Raw genomic sequence first — 12,027 nt, forward strand, 5'->3', positions numbered from 1 at the left:
CCCTGGGAATGGAGATCAAGGGAGAAACTGAGCGAGGAAGCAGAGCAGAGAGAAAGAAAGAAAATCACTTAAGAAAGAGGAGCAGCACTCTTAGTTCAAGTGGCTTTTAGGTCTTGGTGCTTGTATACCAGCTAATTCACAATCTTTCCCCATTTTAAAAAAAAAGCCTTATGTTGTGCTCTAGTAAGTTAAGGGAAGAGAAATACAAAGAAGTTTCTATCCTGGGCTTAAGAATTCCTTTTGGAGTCTGTGGGGACAGATGAGGCTTAGCTCTAATAGGCCGTGGCCTCCTCCACTTGAAGTCTTCTTGGTCTAAACTTGCGGCAGATGACACGAGTGGCAAAATGCAGGCAGAATGGCTGCAACCTACTTTTGCTTTGTGCTGATCAAGAAGTAAACCCAGACAAACAAGTGCCTTCCATGAAGAAGGAAAAATACGAGGCATTAAACATTTACGCTTTTCTTCCCCCATAATCCTCCACTCCGATGAGAGGCCTGCCAATTTATTTTCTTAAATCTCTTTGATAATCTTCAGCTCTTTCATGTCAGCTGCTGCAATTTTTTTGTTTTTTTCTTAGATTTTTTTGGGAAGGAGGGCTTTTTTTGCTCTCCATATCTGGATGCCCAGAGATTTCCATCCTTTGGTGCAGCTAATATCCAAAAGGAATGCAACTGGGTGTTCAATGACATGGCCCCCTGGAATATAAATAGGATGTGGCCTGGGTGATTTGGATTTCATTTTCAATACTGACAGTCTAACGTACTTGAATCTTTGGATGACTGGGATTTACCAGAAGGACATGTTGAATTATAGATCAATCATCTGTTGTTGTTTGTCCTCTCAAGTGTGAGCTTTGAGAATCAAGAGCTTTTATTGATCAAGTGTTTGTGTTTTTCATGTATTTTGTTATTCTAATATTATTTACATACACACATCCTATGAAATGACAAACCCTTTTAATTATAGTGCTTCAAATAAAATGATCTCCGGATTAGTGTGAACAGGTGTTTTTACAACTTAGTTACTATGCAGGGAAACCCAGTCATAGCAAATAAATTAGTTACAGAGAAAGTGTGCTAAGTTAAATTTTATAGCTTTGTACTGTATCACGCTTCTGGAGACTTTTGAGTCATTGGGGTTTCATCTCCCTGCCTACTTGAAGAACTCTGCAAAACAGAACACATATATTTCAGATATTTCTTATTTTATCAGTAAGAAGTCAGTTATACAAAACAGTAATGTCATCCAATCATATTGTTTTTAAAGGGGTACAATCATATATGGAAGCTTTGTTGAAACTCAAACCGCATGAAGGAAAATTGGTCTCTCACCATGGCAATGAGATAGTCAATCTCATATGTGTCTCTGTAAGGGCTCAAGCTGTTCCAGACAAAAGGATGATATGGCTTCCTGCACAACACATTCATACAGCTTGTTTTTGTACCTCATATCAGGGGGTGGCTTCAAGTGGAGCACGAAAGGATTTAAAGGAACACAACAGGAACTATTTCAGGCATGCCTCGTGGCGGTTTGTCTATGAGCTTGCGCATATGCACGTCTCACTGTCTGGCTCTATCTGAGTTGTGGAGGTGAGGGGGCCTTGCCACTAGCGGAGTTTACCATTTCCAAGCAACCCAGAAACAAACATGCAGTGTGTTGCATACTAAATCGGGCAGAACGGGAGATCACAATCATGATCACATTAGCTAAGTCCTCCCCCTGTTTAGGTTTAATATCTGGTTAGTGGTACTCCCTCAGCGATGTAACATTCTAAGATGAGGTGTAATTCTTCTGTAGTTGCATGACAACGTGAGGGAAGTGTGAGCACGCTGTAGCTACTACCTCTCTGGGCGCCGACACAGGTGTTCTGTTGAGGTCTTCTTCATCTGCTCCTTTATTCTTCCCAGTTTTTCCTTAATCATCTGGTGGGAGGTTTTATACTTGGGGTTTGGCTTTGTGGAACACACTGTGTGTTGCTTGCTCATGTCCTCATCAATATCTGCCGGATTACCACAATAATAACAGAATTAAATCATATAAAGCCATAACCATCATGGCAGTCGATGTCCTCTTTCTCTTTTGCAGATGGTATTAAATAATCTATTATGATGCCTTAGCTAAACTTGAAATTAAAAATGCTGTTAACCAAGAATATGAGGGGCAAGTAAATTAACGTGTCAAGAGTGAAATAAGTGACTAACTAAGTGATTAATATTAAGCCAACACTGACAACTCTGGTACACAAAAACCCTTGCCATGTTCTCACCTTTCCAATTTTCTGATTCCAAGATTGATTCTGTATTAGCAAAACGCGGGTGAGTTAGATTAATGTACTGATTACAGTAAAAGTAGCCTTGTTATATTGAAATGCCAGATTGGTTGCAAAAAAACTCGTATAATAATGTATTTCTCATAAAAGATGTCACACAGGGCTACATTTTCTTATGCGCTCGTCAATCAAATCTCTGAAGCTTTTTTTTATACTTGCCTTTTGAATCATTTGAGGTAGGCTCCCGAGATAGTAACGCTAGATTTGTGCAACTTCTGCTGATCCTGCTACCACTACTACTGCTGCTGCTAGTACTACTACTGTTACTGCTGCACCTGCTACTGCTGCTACTACTACTGCTGCAATAATCATTAGGCCTACTACTTCTACTACTACAATAATCATTCCTACACTTGAACGAACCCGAACGCGAAAGCGACATTTTTGTCAGCTGCCTGGGTGATTTTTGTGTCCGTCTGTGTCTGAGAATTATGCTTATTTGGCCATAGTGAAAACACTGGACATACTCGAACAGGATCAAGCGGCCCCATGGAGACGGCAGACAACAAGACGAGCAAACATTTCGGGTCATAAAGGTATCCACAGCTTTACTGAGAAACTTGATAGCCGAGTGGCACGAAGCGCCGTATTTTCTAAAGCTTTAGAGTCCAGTAAAAATGTAACTGAAGTTATTTTCACCGTTTAAACATATGTGGCAGCGGTCTGGTGGACTTGTCTGGTGCACATAGGTGTCCCGTACTGAGAGGTATCCCTTTACCCATCCATCCTGTAACAGGTTGTGGAGTCTCTGCTTGTTTCTGGAACCGGTATCTGTGGATGTAGACTGTTTCACCGCTAGGTCAACTCCAATGTTACAACGTATCTTTGTTTGGATCCGTCTGCATAATATTGACATGGGGGGGGGGGGGGGTGAACCGTCGACAAGCATTTCGACATCATTACGTGGCACGTTAACAATACTATGTGGCAGCTAGTTATTCGCTGAGCAAGCCTGGACATTTTGTAAAGCGTCTTTCTTCCTAAGCATATTTATTCATTCTCTGTATTGTAGGATGCTTACACCTTTGGCGCTCGACAGGACAGCATAGCCCCCCTAAAGATTGTTCGTGGGAGACTAGGGGAGGGGCTTGAAGGCATCCCGATAAGGAACTACGTTCAGTTTGAAAGGGTAGGATGCTAAATGAATGAGGAAATATAGCAAATGTTCCACCCGTTATCTTTTGAAGTATACGAAAGCTTGGATGAGTCTCGCAGTGCGTCGCCGCTCCTGTCCGTCGCGGAAGACCGAGATTAGCAAGTGATGCGATCAGAGATTTGCTGACATCCCCCTCAGCGGCGTGAGTAGGAAACGCCGCTGCAAAACAGGCCTTTCAATGAATGAAAAAAATGTAACGTTGGTTCGAAAGCTCTCTGTGTCTTTTCAGTGCTTTGCCGCATTGTTTCTTGCGATTAGCGGTCTTGTTTTTCCCGTTTCATCTATTCTGGAAGCACTTCATGTGTGACAGTTTTTAAGGCTTCTGAAGAGAGAACGAGAAACTATATAAACCAGTGTTTTTATGTCCGAGCTCGCCGTAGATATTTTGACGTTGTTTAATGATGGATTAGATATTTGATTACATAGTTGTATTAATCAAAACAATACCTGGTTATTAACCGGCTCCTGAAATTGCAACATGCCTCCATGTGTTCCCTATATGATTCCATTGTGATCTCTCACATTAAACCTCTAGCCTATTAATATGTGACGTATCTATCTTAATTATTCATGAATTCATATTAGACTCATACGCCACAGCTATGTAGCACTGAGTGACAGCTTAAGAATCTCTCCTGGTGTTTGTCTGGCTGTACCTAGACAAAAAAAAACAGTCTGTCATTAAGATTTTTAATATGTGCATATCTTCATACCTTTTGCAGGATTGGTGCGTGAGTCCATCATGACTGCCCCACGGCAGAGGAAGGGCAGCAAAGGGAAGGAACCTGGCCCTGATATTCAGAACCTGAATCCAGACTTCTCAGCAATACCCACTGATAGGACCAGCCCAGGTCAGGCTATTTCCACATCCAAGTCATCATTTTAAAACTGCACCTTTTTAAGATATAGGTGATGCATTTTACCCAGTTTTGCACAGCGTAGAGAGGATGCACAACACTATCTTGTGCAAGCGCAACAGAGTGTTTACATTACGAACTGTATCAGACTTTCTACTAGAAACTTTCTAAGCACTATTTGTCAATTCAAAGACAAATTCAATTGAGAGGTTCAGATACCCCTCTCAATAACACAACACTGATTACGTTTCTCCCCTAAATAGCACTGCACTGTCTGTGATGAGATTGGCAGTGCATGGTCTCCTCAGACTGCCTTGTCAATTCCATTGAAATGTCTTTCCTACAACATACCTAGCACTGAAATATTTATTGGCATAAATTCATTCCCAAAGATGGCCTCTTCTGCTTGACATACGCCCCATGTTGAATATATGTTTGTTGTTGTTGCAGACGTTTGGACAGGGTGGACTATACTATGGGGGACACTTGGGGCCCTTGTCGGGGTTTGCCTGGGCCTTGGTTGTTGTATCTATGTGGCGACTTTACATGAAAATGACCTGTGGTTTTCCAACCTAAAGGTAAGCATTGAACTGGCAGTCTGCATTGATTGATTTAAATTCTGTACAGGTATGAGGATTGCCTAAGAAGGTGTCGTTCAATCAGTGCCTATTCCACACCTCCTTTATAGGATGGTTAGACTCTTGAGGGGTCCTCTCGATACAGTGGCAGTATCCATATAAACAGTCTGTGTATATTGACTGCACAGAAAGCTGTTAAAATAAGATGGCTAATTCAGTCAATATTCTAAACGAAATCTTTCAGGATAGTAAAAAAACATGATTTTGGTGTTGTTTCATAAGTTTTGGATTCCATTTAGATGTAAATTTTCTGCCACATCCAAGGGATTCATTTTCCATATGCTTTGTGAGATATATTCGGTTTTTTTGCAGCAGAAAAAAAAACCCAAAGAAACTTCCTTCACAGTTTCCCCAAGCTGAACAGAATGAATTACTGAGTTTGAAATACAGTGTCATGTTTGCTTTAGCCTGATTTAACCTGAGTTTGAGAGAGAGTTTGAGAGAGGGAACTGATATCCAACCGCCTCGTCCTCTCATTCCACCTCATGACTTCCAGGTGCTAAATCTGGAAAAGGAACATGTCACCTCCTGACAGATTTTGACAGTACTGTTGGCTCGTGGCTTTTGGCTTTGAAAAGAGTTCAGGTTTTCCTCATGTGATGTGAAGCACAGAGCTAACGCACTACAGATGAGTCAAACAATATCCTTTAGCAGTTCAGTGAAAAACAACACTCTGAGTGGGTGTCTCATCATCATAATGACGCAAGGGATCTGAACTGTTAGTTCGCTCATCTTTGTTCCTTTGTGCGCTCAGATTCTCTCTCTCCCTTTAACCGTTGTCCAGGTTCTGCTGCTCCCTCGTTTCCCCGCTGCCTTCCTCCTGCTGTTGGGGAGCATGCAGATGCTCTCATCCATTATGAATATGGGTCACTTTTACAGAGCTGGCACACATACCTCCCCCTTTCCAGTGAACAGGGAGCTCGAGAACACTGTGTTTTGAACGTGCAGCCAGTTCTCATTTAAGCCACCGAGCTTCCCAGAAATATCTTCAGTTGCATGTCATTTCCAGCCGTGCAACTACCTGCACGTTCCCTGCTGTGTTGATGTGTGGGGGTTTCGTGATTGAGAGGGGTGGCATACATGCTATGCTCTCTTGTCAGCCTTCAAAGAGCACATTTCAAAATGGACTCAGGTGCATGGTACATGGTTTCTAACAAAACAAAGGATGCACAATACATAATGGATGGTCTTTTGAGTCCTGTTCATGTGATTCTATGATTCGTTCTGTGCCTTCTCAGGTTCTCTCTGTTTAGAGACAGAACATTGGGCAATTAAATAGTGCTTGGAGCTATAAAATGGCCAGAGCTTTGCTATCCCGCTTAGTTTTTTTCCCCGTCTGTTTCTCCTGGGCAACAATGGCTCCTGGAGTTATTCAGGGGTTGTGGGAAAGGGAAGCATTATCTGGCGTTTTATGAAAAAGTTGCACACACTGTTAAATTCATTTCCTCTCCCTTTGAACGGCCAGAGTGAGTCAGTGGCGACTGGTCTGTTGTGTCTAATCCAATGTGACTGCAGACCTTAGTGATGGGGAAACCGACTTTGGTTGGTATTGTTTGCAAATAGCCTCTTAAAAAATGGACTTTGGGGAAAATGGAGGTTTGAAAAAGTGAATCCAAGTGGATTTTCATAAATATGTTTTCCTTGTGTCTGCATATTACATTCAGAAAAATTGCTTTATGTTTCGCTAGTTTTAGTCTGACAGTGCCCGACCATCATTTGAAGTTACTGTGGGTGTCCTTTAGGTGTCTCCTCTGGGAAGCCATTGTGTGCTTTGAGAGACAGCTGCTGCCCAGCCCCTTGAATTCATCAAGTGTGAGGTCATGTCCATGACAGTTATAGTACCTTACGGGGTTTATTTAAGTCCAGAACTCTCTCCGGTTTTAGAGAATATAAGCGCTCCGACAAATGCTCTTACCCATTTTTTCCAAATGATGTTCCAAGTCCTCTTCCACCCCCTTCCTGTAGCTATTCTTTCTTCTTTTTTTAAAAATGTACTGAGAGGTCAACAGTTTTGGGGGCTGATCCGCCTGTGTTTCACAGAGATTTCCGTCGTCTGGCCTGTGTGAGCGCATGCTGTTCTCATTGCTCTCTAGTTGGGGCTCAGCACACGGTGTCCTCTGAAGGACTTTCTTGTGGTTGGGATTGATATTTTTTTTTCTTTTTAAGAGATGGAGAGGCATTGTTTGGAAGGCAGAGTGGAAGAGCCCATGAACAACTTGAACACTTTTTGCTTTCCCCAGCCACCGATTACTTCACAAGCGGAGAGGCGGCGTGACGTGGTAGCATGGAAAGTGGTGCGCCGCTAGCGGGCTCCAGCCGGTTAGATAAGAAGTGACCTGGGAGAGGAAGGAGGGCTAGTTCAAATTTGACATGGAGGCCCGCAGAAGAGGGGAGAGAAAGCTGGAGAGTCACGGCGGGATTACCCGCGATAGTGTGTCCGTGGAAAAGGCCAGAACAAAGCGGTCCATTGGGGTGGGTGAGAGGGAAGAATGGGGGTATTACTGGAACTCTCAACAGTCTGGAGTTCTGGCTTTGTACTGGCATGTTGTTGCCATGGCAACAGGGTTGTCATTGGCAGGGGCGTTGGGGATCTTCCATGCGTGGGCGGTAAACTCCATACACGAGAACCTGCTTTGGTTCTCCCACCTGGAGGTAAGCAGCACGAACCTGGGGACAGTTCCTCTGAGGACATGCTATAGTTCAAATCTCGGATGAGTCGTATGATTGTGTAATCTTCAAAAAAAGTTGACTTGTCCGTGAAGATATTGTTTGAAAAGGTTTGCTTTGCTTGTCTCCTCCCATATTGATTTCACAACAAGAGGATTAAGGACTTTTTGGAAAAAATGTTTTTTTTTTTATATGGATGAAAATGTGTTTTGTTTTAAGTTTTGTTTTCCTCACACTTGCTTTCCTTACTCAGCCTAATTCTTCAGCATTGTGAAAATTACTCTTTGTGCTCATCTCATAACATCATTGTCTTTTAATCTTTTGGGGGGTTTTAATATTGTTGCATAAACAACTCAATATTTCACAGAATCTTGGTTTACATTTAGTTTGTTTACATTCTGCAAAAAATAGGGCAAGCTGTTTGTTTGTCTATGTGTGATTTTTGTATCTGCAGAAGACATTTTGTTGTATGTTGTTCCGCCTGTGCATTTTATTCTTTTCTTCCTGCCTTCTTGACTGCCAGGAGGTTGAGCGTGAAATCTCTTTTCGGACTGAATGTGGCCTGTACTACTCCTACTACAAACAGATGTTGAAGGCCCCCTCCATTCAGCAAGGTATGCCCTGCTCTTAATCTAGGCATGCTTGCTAACAGATGCAGGCCCAGGCTTGGCCTTCCTTTCATGTGAAGATTGCATGTACTACAGGCGTCCTCAGAGAATCATAACACTTGAAAGCCTGCAAGCTGCCTATCCTTTGAGCAATACCCTTGTCTGTAAATTAACCATGTCCTCTTTCTGGGTTTCCTCATGGCAGAGGAGCTGCTAGTGCCATTCAAATGTCTGTCCATATGTGTCCCTGTCTAGCATGCGGGTAGGGGTGCAAACCAAAAAAGCAGGACGATCAGAACATACCACTGTGTCCAGTGTCCTCTTGCCATTATCACTCATTTAATCAGGGCTTAAATTCAGCCAGGGCTCAGCCCAGACTCAAACGCTCTTCTGAAACTGACTGACTGAAACACGTTTTCACTCCTACCATATCCTTTATATACCAGTGAATATATAGACTATATAAAATGTAGCAACTTGTGAACATCACATGGAGTTTCCCCTCATAGCCTACTGTAGGCTGTCCGCAATGCTGAAAACATGGACGGAATGTTGGAATTCAGTAACACTGCGATGTCTTGCGACTGAGAGAAGGCCAAGACAACAGACACTCATCAGAGGAGTGAATCGTGGCATTTAAGTTGGTTGGTGCTGATCCAGTGGCTGTCCTATAGGTCAGAGTGAGGGATATCGATTGAATTCTAGCAGCTGCAGGGAGCCAGTGAAGGGTGACCAGCAGAGGAGTTACATGTGTCCTCTTTGGCTGATCAAAGGCCGAAAGCGCCAACGCATTCTGAATCATCTGCAACGTTCTCTGTACACATGCAGGCAGGCCTGTTAAAGTTGTATAGCAAAGGTCTAATTTAGAAATAACCAGGGCCTGCACAAGAAGGTTATTGACTGATCTTCTGAATATTATAGAGTTTGAACCAACAAGACCTCGAGACCGAAGCAGTTGGTCATCAGTAATAACACCCAAGTTTCGTGCAGTATTAGTTGGGGTCAATGAAGATATACCAAGTTGGATGTTAATATTATGTGGGATGGCCGGATGATCGCATAACAGTGATAGAAGAACCCACGGGAATGGATTATTTCACCTAAGGACACCAAGGAAAGGGGTCCAAGTACCGATCCCTGCACTTACAGGATTTTTTGTATTGTCATCAGCTGTAGTTTTGCACACTGCCACATTCAGAGTAGAGGGTTGTCAGATCAGACCTTGTTATATTTACGTGCAGTCTGTCAAATTATATCAATCATACCTTTTTATATCTATAAAACTGTTTCAGGGAAACATGTCAAATGCTTTTCCTGTCACCGTTGCTGATGTGCGCATACATGGCGCATCCATGGCAACGCTGAAACAACAGAACCACCCCTCACCCATTAAAAATCCCAATTTAACCCCTGGATGTAATCATAGCGCCATTAAAGGACTGATGTTATATAACCTCTGGAATAAAGGGAAAACATTTAAAGGAAGAAAGGGATGTTTCTGTTGCCCGGGGTATAGTGAGTCCCTTAACAGTTGTGTTTTAAATGGTTTCCTCTGCCTTACAACTGGAAACACTGCAATTAGACCCATGCTGATTAACAGCTAAATGGCTGCAGTCACAGTGCTTGCGTGTAGCTTTTCTCTTGACACCTCTTAGCCTTGGTGTGAAATTCAACTTTTATGCCTTTGTGTCTTCTTCTTTGAGCTTCACTTGTCAGCTGTAGCCAGCATCCAAAGTTATTAATGCTGTGTGTGTGTGTGATTGTGTGTGATTTTCCACACAGAGAAGTGTTCAGAGTCGAGCTCGTTAAAGACATAGCCCGGATGACTACAGTGTAAATGCCAGTTCTCTCTCTCATTACTTCCACAGAGGTTAATCGTTATTTACAGACATCTGTGAGAGATTTCACTTTCACACAGATGAAGAGTGATCTTTATAGTCAGACCTGGGTATTTTTAACTCCATATCTGTGTCTTTGTGTGTGTGTGTGTGTGTGTGTGTGTGTGTGGTGTGTGTGTGTGTGTGTGTGCGCGTGCGTGTGTGTGACAGTTGAACTGAAAAAAAAAAATATCTCTTTCTGTTGCTCTCTTGTTAGGCCTCGTCGAGCTCATCAATGACAACATGACCGAATCCAAGAGAACCATCAACCTCTTGCAGCGTATGAACATATACCAGGAAGTGTTCCTTAGCATCCTCTACAGAGTTCTGCCTATTCAGGTATTTAAACGTTGTCCAGTTAAAGGACAAATCCACCATGAAAAGGACTAAGTGGATGGCCATGAAAAGAGCATGTTATTAGCAGAGCCAGGGACTGAATGACCAACCACAAGAGCATTCAGGGTCAGGGCTAGACATTCTATGGAGACCATTGTATTCGCTAAATACATGCAATCGCTTTGACCAGATGTATAAAAGGTTTCTTTGACAACCAGATGCATGTTATTTCTCCTCTGTAGACTTACCTGGAGCCAGTGTACTTCTACATCTACACAGTGTTCTCTCTGCAAGCCGTGTACGTCATCGCTCTCTACATGACCAGCTGGCTCCTCAGTGGGTCCTGGCTGGCTGGGGTCCTGGCTGGAGTCTGGTACATTCTTAACAGGTGAGTCACGCTGTAGCCACATCGCCAGCTAGCAGCCATCATTTGCAAACTCCTCACACGCAAAACTCACGAGCATTCACAAGTGAAGGAGGTCTTGCCAAACTGTGTTGTGGAATTGGTTAGGTGCCCAAGTGAAGATGTATAGTTTCAGAACTAGTGTGTTTTCTGTATTCTCTCCAGAATGGACACCACACGCGTGGAATTCACCATCTCGCTCAGGGAAAACTGGTCAATGCCATTCTTCGCTCTGCAGGTGGCGGCCATTACCTGCTACCTACGGCCTCAGCTCAAGCCCATTCACCAGGTAAACAGGACGTGGCTGTCACCTTCTATTCTCAACGGGCGAGATCCGTAGGTGTTTTCAGTTCATTTCCCAACGTGAGCTTATTTTCCACACAGAGAAGTGTTCAGAGTCGAGCTCGTTAAAGACATAGCCCGGATGACTACAGTGTAAATGGCAGTTCTCTCTCTCATTACTTCCACAGAGGTTAATCGTTATTTACAGACATCTGTGAGAGATTTCACTTTCACACAGATGAAGAGTGATCTTTATTGTCAGACCTGGGTATTTTTAACTCCATATCTGTGTCTTTGTGTGTGTATGTGTGTGTGTGTGTATGTGTGTTTGTGTGTGTGTGTGTATGTGTGTTTGTGTGTGTGTGTGCGTGTATGTGTGTTTGTGTGTGTGTGTGAATGTGTGTTTGTGTGTGTGTGTGTGTGTGTGTGTATGTGTGTTTGTGTGTGTGTATGTGTGTGTGTGTGTGTGTGTGTGTATGTGCTCGCAGAGGGTTGTGCTCTGGCTGGTCTTCGTTTCCACCTTCTGTTTCTGCCTCACCTGGCAGTTCAACCAGTTCATCCTCTTCATCCAGGCCCTCATCTTCTTCACTTTGGACGGCCTGGATTTCCTTACTCCTGAGCAGGTGAGCCACTCGCCTGCGTCTGTGTCTGGATGTTCAGCTCTGCCACAGTCTCGTGTTGTCTCATGTTGTCTCATGTTGTCTCAAGTTGAGATGCAGGCTGCCAAATGTAACCACGTGGCGTGAGGTTGACCATGATAAGTGGGTTCATGTTCTGTAAGGCTCTAAGTCACTAGGAACACTGCTCCTAGTTGCGAGAAGACTGCTAAAAGATGCAAGGATACTGTGTTCAAACCCAGAGCAGGGTACAAAA

General features: G+C 43.3%; 2 protein-coding genes across 8 annotated transcripts in view; one reads left to right on the forward strand and one right to left on the reverse strand.

Annotated features, from left to right (window-relative positions):
- Positions 1–574: 574 nt before the first annotated feature.
- Positions 575–3,155, reverse strand: LOC122132968 (protein AF-9-like). Of its 2 annotated transcripts, none has more exons than XR_006152465.1 (4): positions 2,970–3,155; positions 1,844–2,000; positions 1,333–1,411; positions 575–1,167 (listed from the first exon to the last, which is right to left on the reverse strand). XR_006152465.1 is itself a non-coding variant. In XM_042708095.1 (4 exons), exons 1-4 carry the CDS (start codon positions 2,860–2,862, stop codon positions 1,108–1,110), a joined length of 669 nt encoding a protein of 222 aa, XP_042564029.1. In that variant the 5' UTR covers positions 2,863–3,155; the 3' UTR covers positions 575–1,107. The 2 variants fall into 2 exon arrangements, 1 of the variants encoding a protein (XP_042564029.1); XM_042708095.1 differs by having other exon boundaries at positions 2,490–3,155.
- The window catches only part of dpy19l3 (dpy-19 like C-mannosyltransferase 3), a 30,598-nt gene continuing 21,355 nt past the window's right edge, over positions 2,785–12,027 (forward strand). The window contains exons 1-8 of one of the 6 annotated variants that reach the window (XM_031569624.2): positions 2,785–2,866; positions 4,209–4,337; positions 4,794–4,921; positions 8,172–8,262; positions 10,351–10,472; positions 10,712–10,857; positions 11,038–11,161; positions 11,643–11,777. In XM_031569624.2, the coding sequence (XP_031425484.1) occupies positions 4,229–4,337; positions 4,794–4,921; positions 8,172–8,262; positions 10,351–10,472; positions 10,712–10,857; positions 11,038–11,161; positions 11,643–11,777 (855 nt within the window). In that variant the 5' untranslated portion in view covers positions 2,785–2,866; positions 4,209–4,228. Of the gene's footprint in view, positions 2,867–2,978; positions 3,037–3,256; positions 3,629–3,660; positions 3,680–4,208; positions 4,338–4,793; positions 4,922–6,683; positions 7,634–8,171; positions 8,263–10,350; positions 10,473–10,711; positions 10,858–11,037; positions 11,162–11,642; positions 11,778–12,027 lie in introns of those variants that run through there. The other 5 variants (XM_031569627.1, XM_012814759.3, XM_031569625.2 and 2 more) reach the window with 5 other exon arrangements.

The sequence above is a fragment of the Clupea harengus genome, chromosome 6 (assembly GCF_900700415.2).
Source record: "Clupea harengus chromosome 6, Ch_v2.0.2, whole genome shotgun sequence".
Lineage (NCBI taxonomy): Eukaryota > Metazoa > Chordata > Actinopteri > Clupeiformes > Clupeidae > Clupea > Clupea harengus.

Bases quoted from the DNA above. Each gene is read 5' to 3' on its own strand.
- LOC122132968 (XM_042708095.1), bottom strand. From the start codon at position 2,862: ATGACCCGAAATGTTTGCTCGTCTTGTTGTCTGCCGTCTCCATGGGGC. The intron at 1,412-1,843 runs GTAGTAGCTACA...TGTGTTGTGCAG, and splicing joins CTGTGTCGGCGCCCAGAGAG to GAAGCCATATCATCCTTTTG. The intron at 1,168-1,332 runs GTGAGAGACCAA...TCTGTTTTGCAG, and splicing joins TTGACTATCTCATTGCCATG to AGTTCTTCAAGTAGGCAGGG.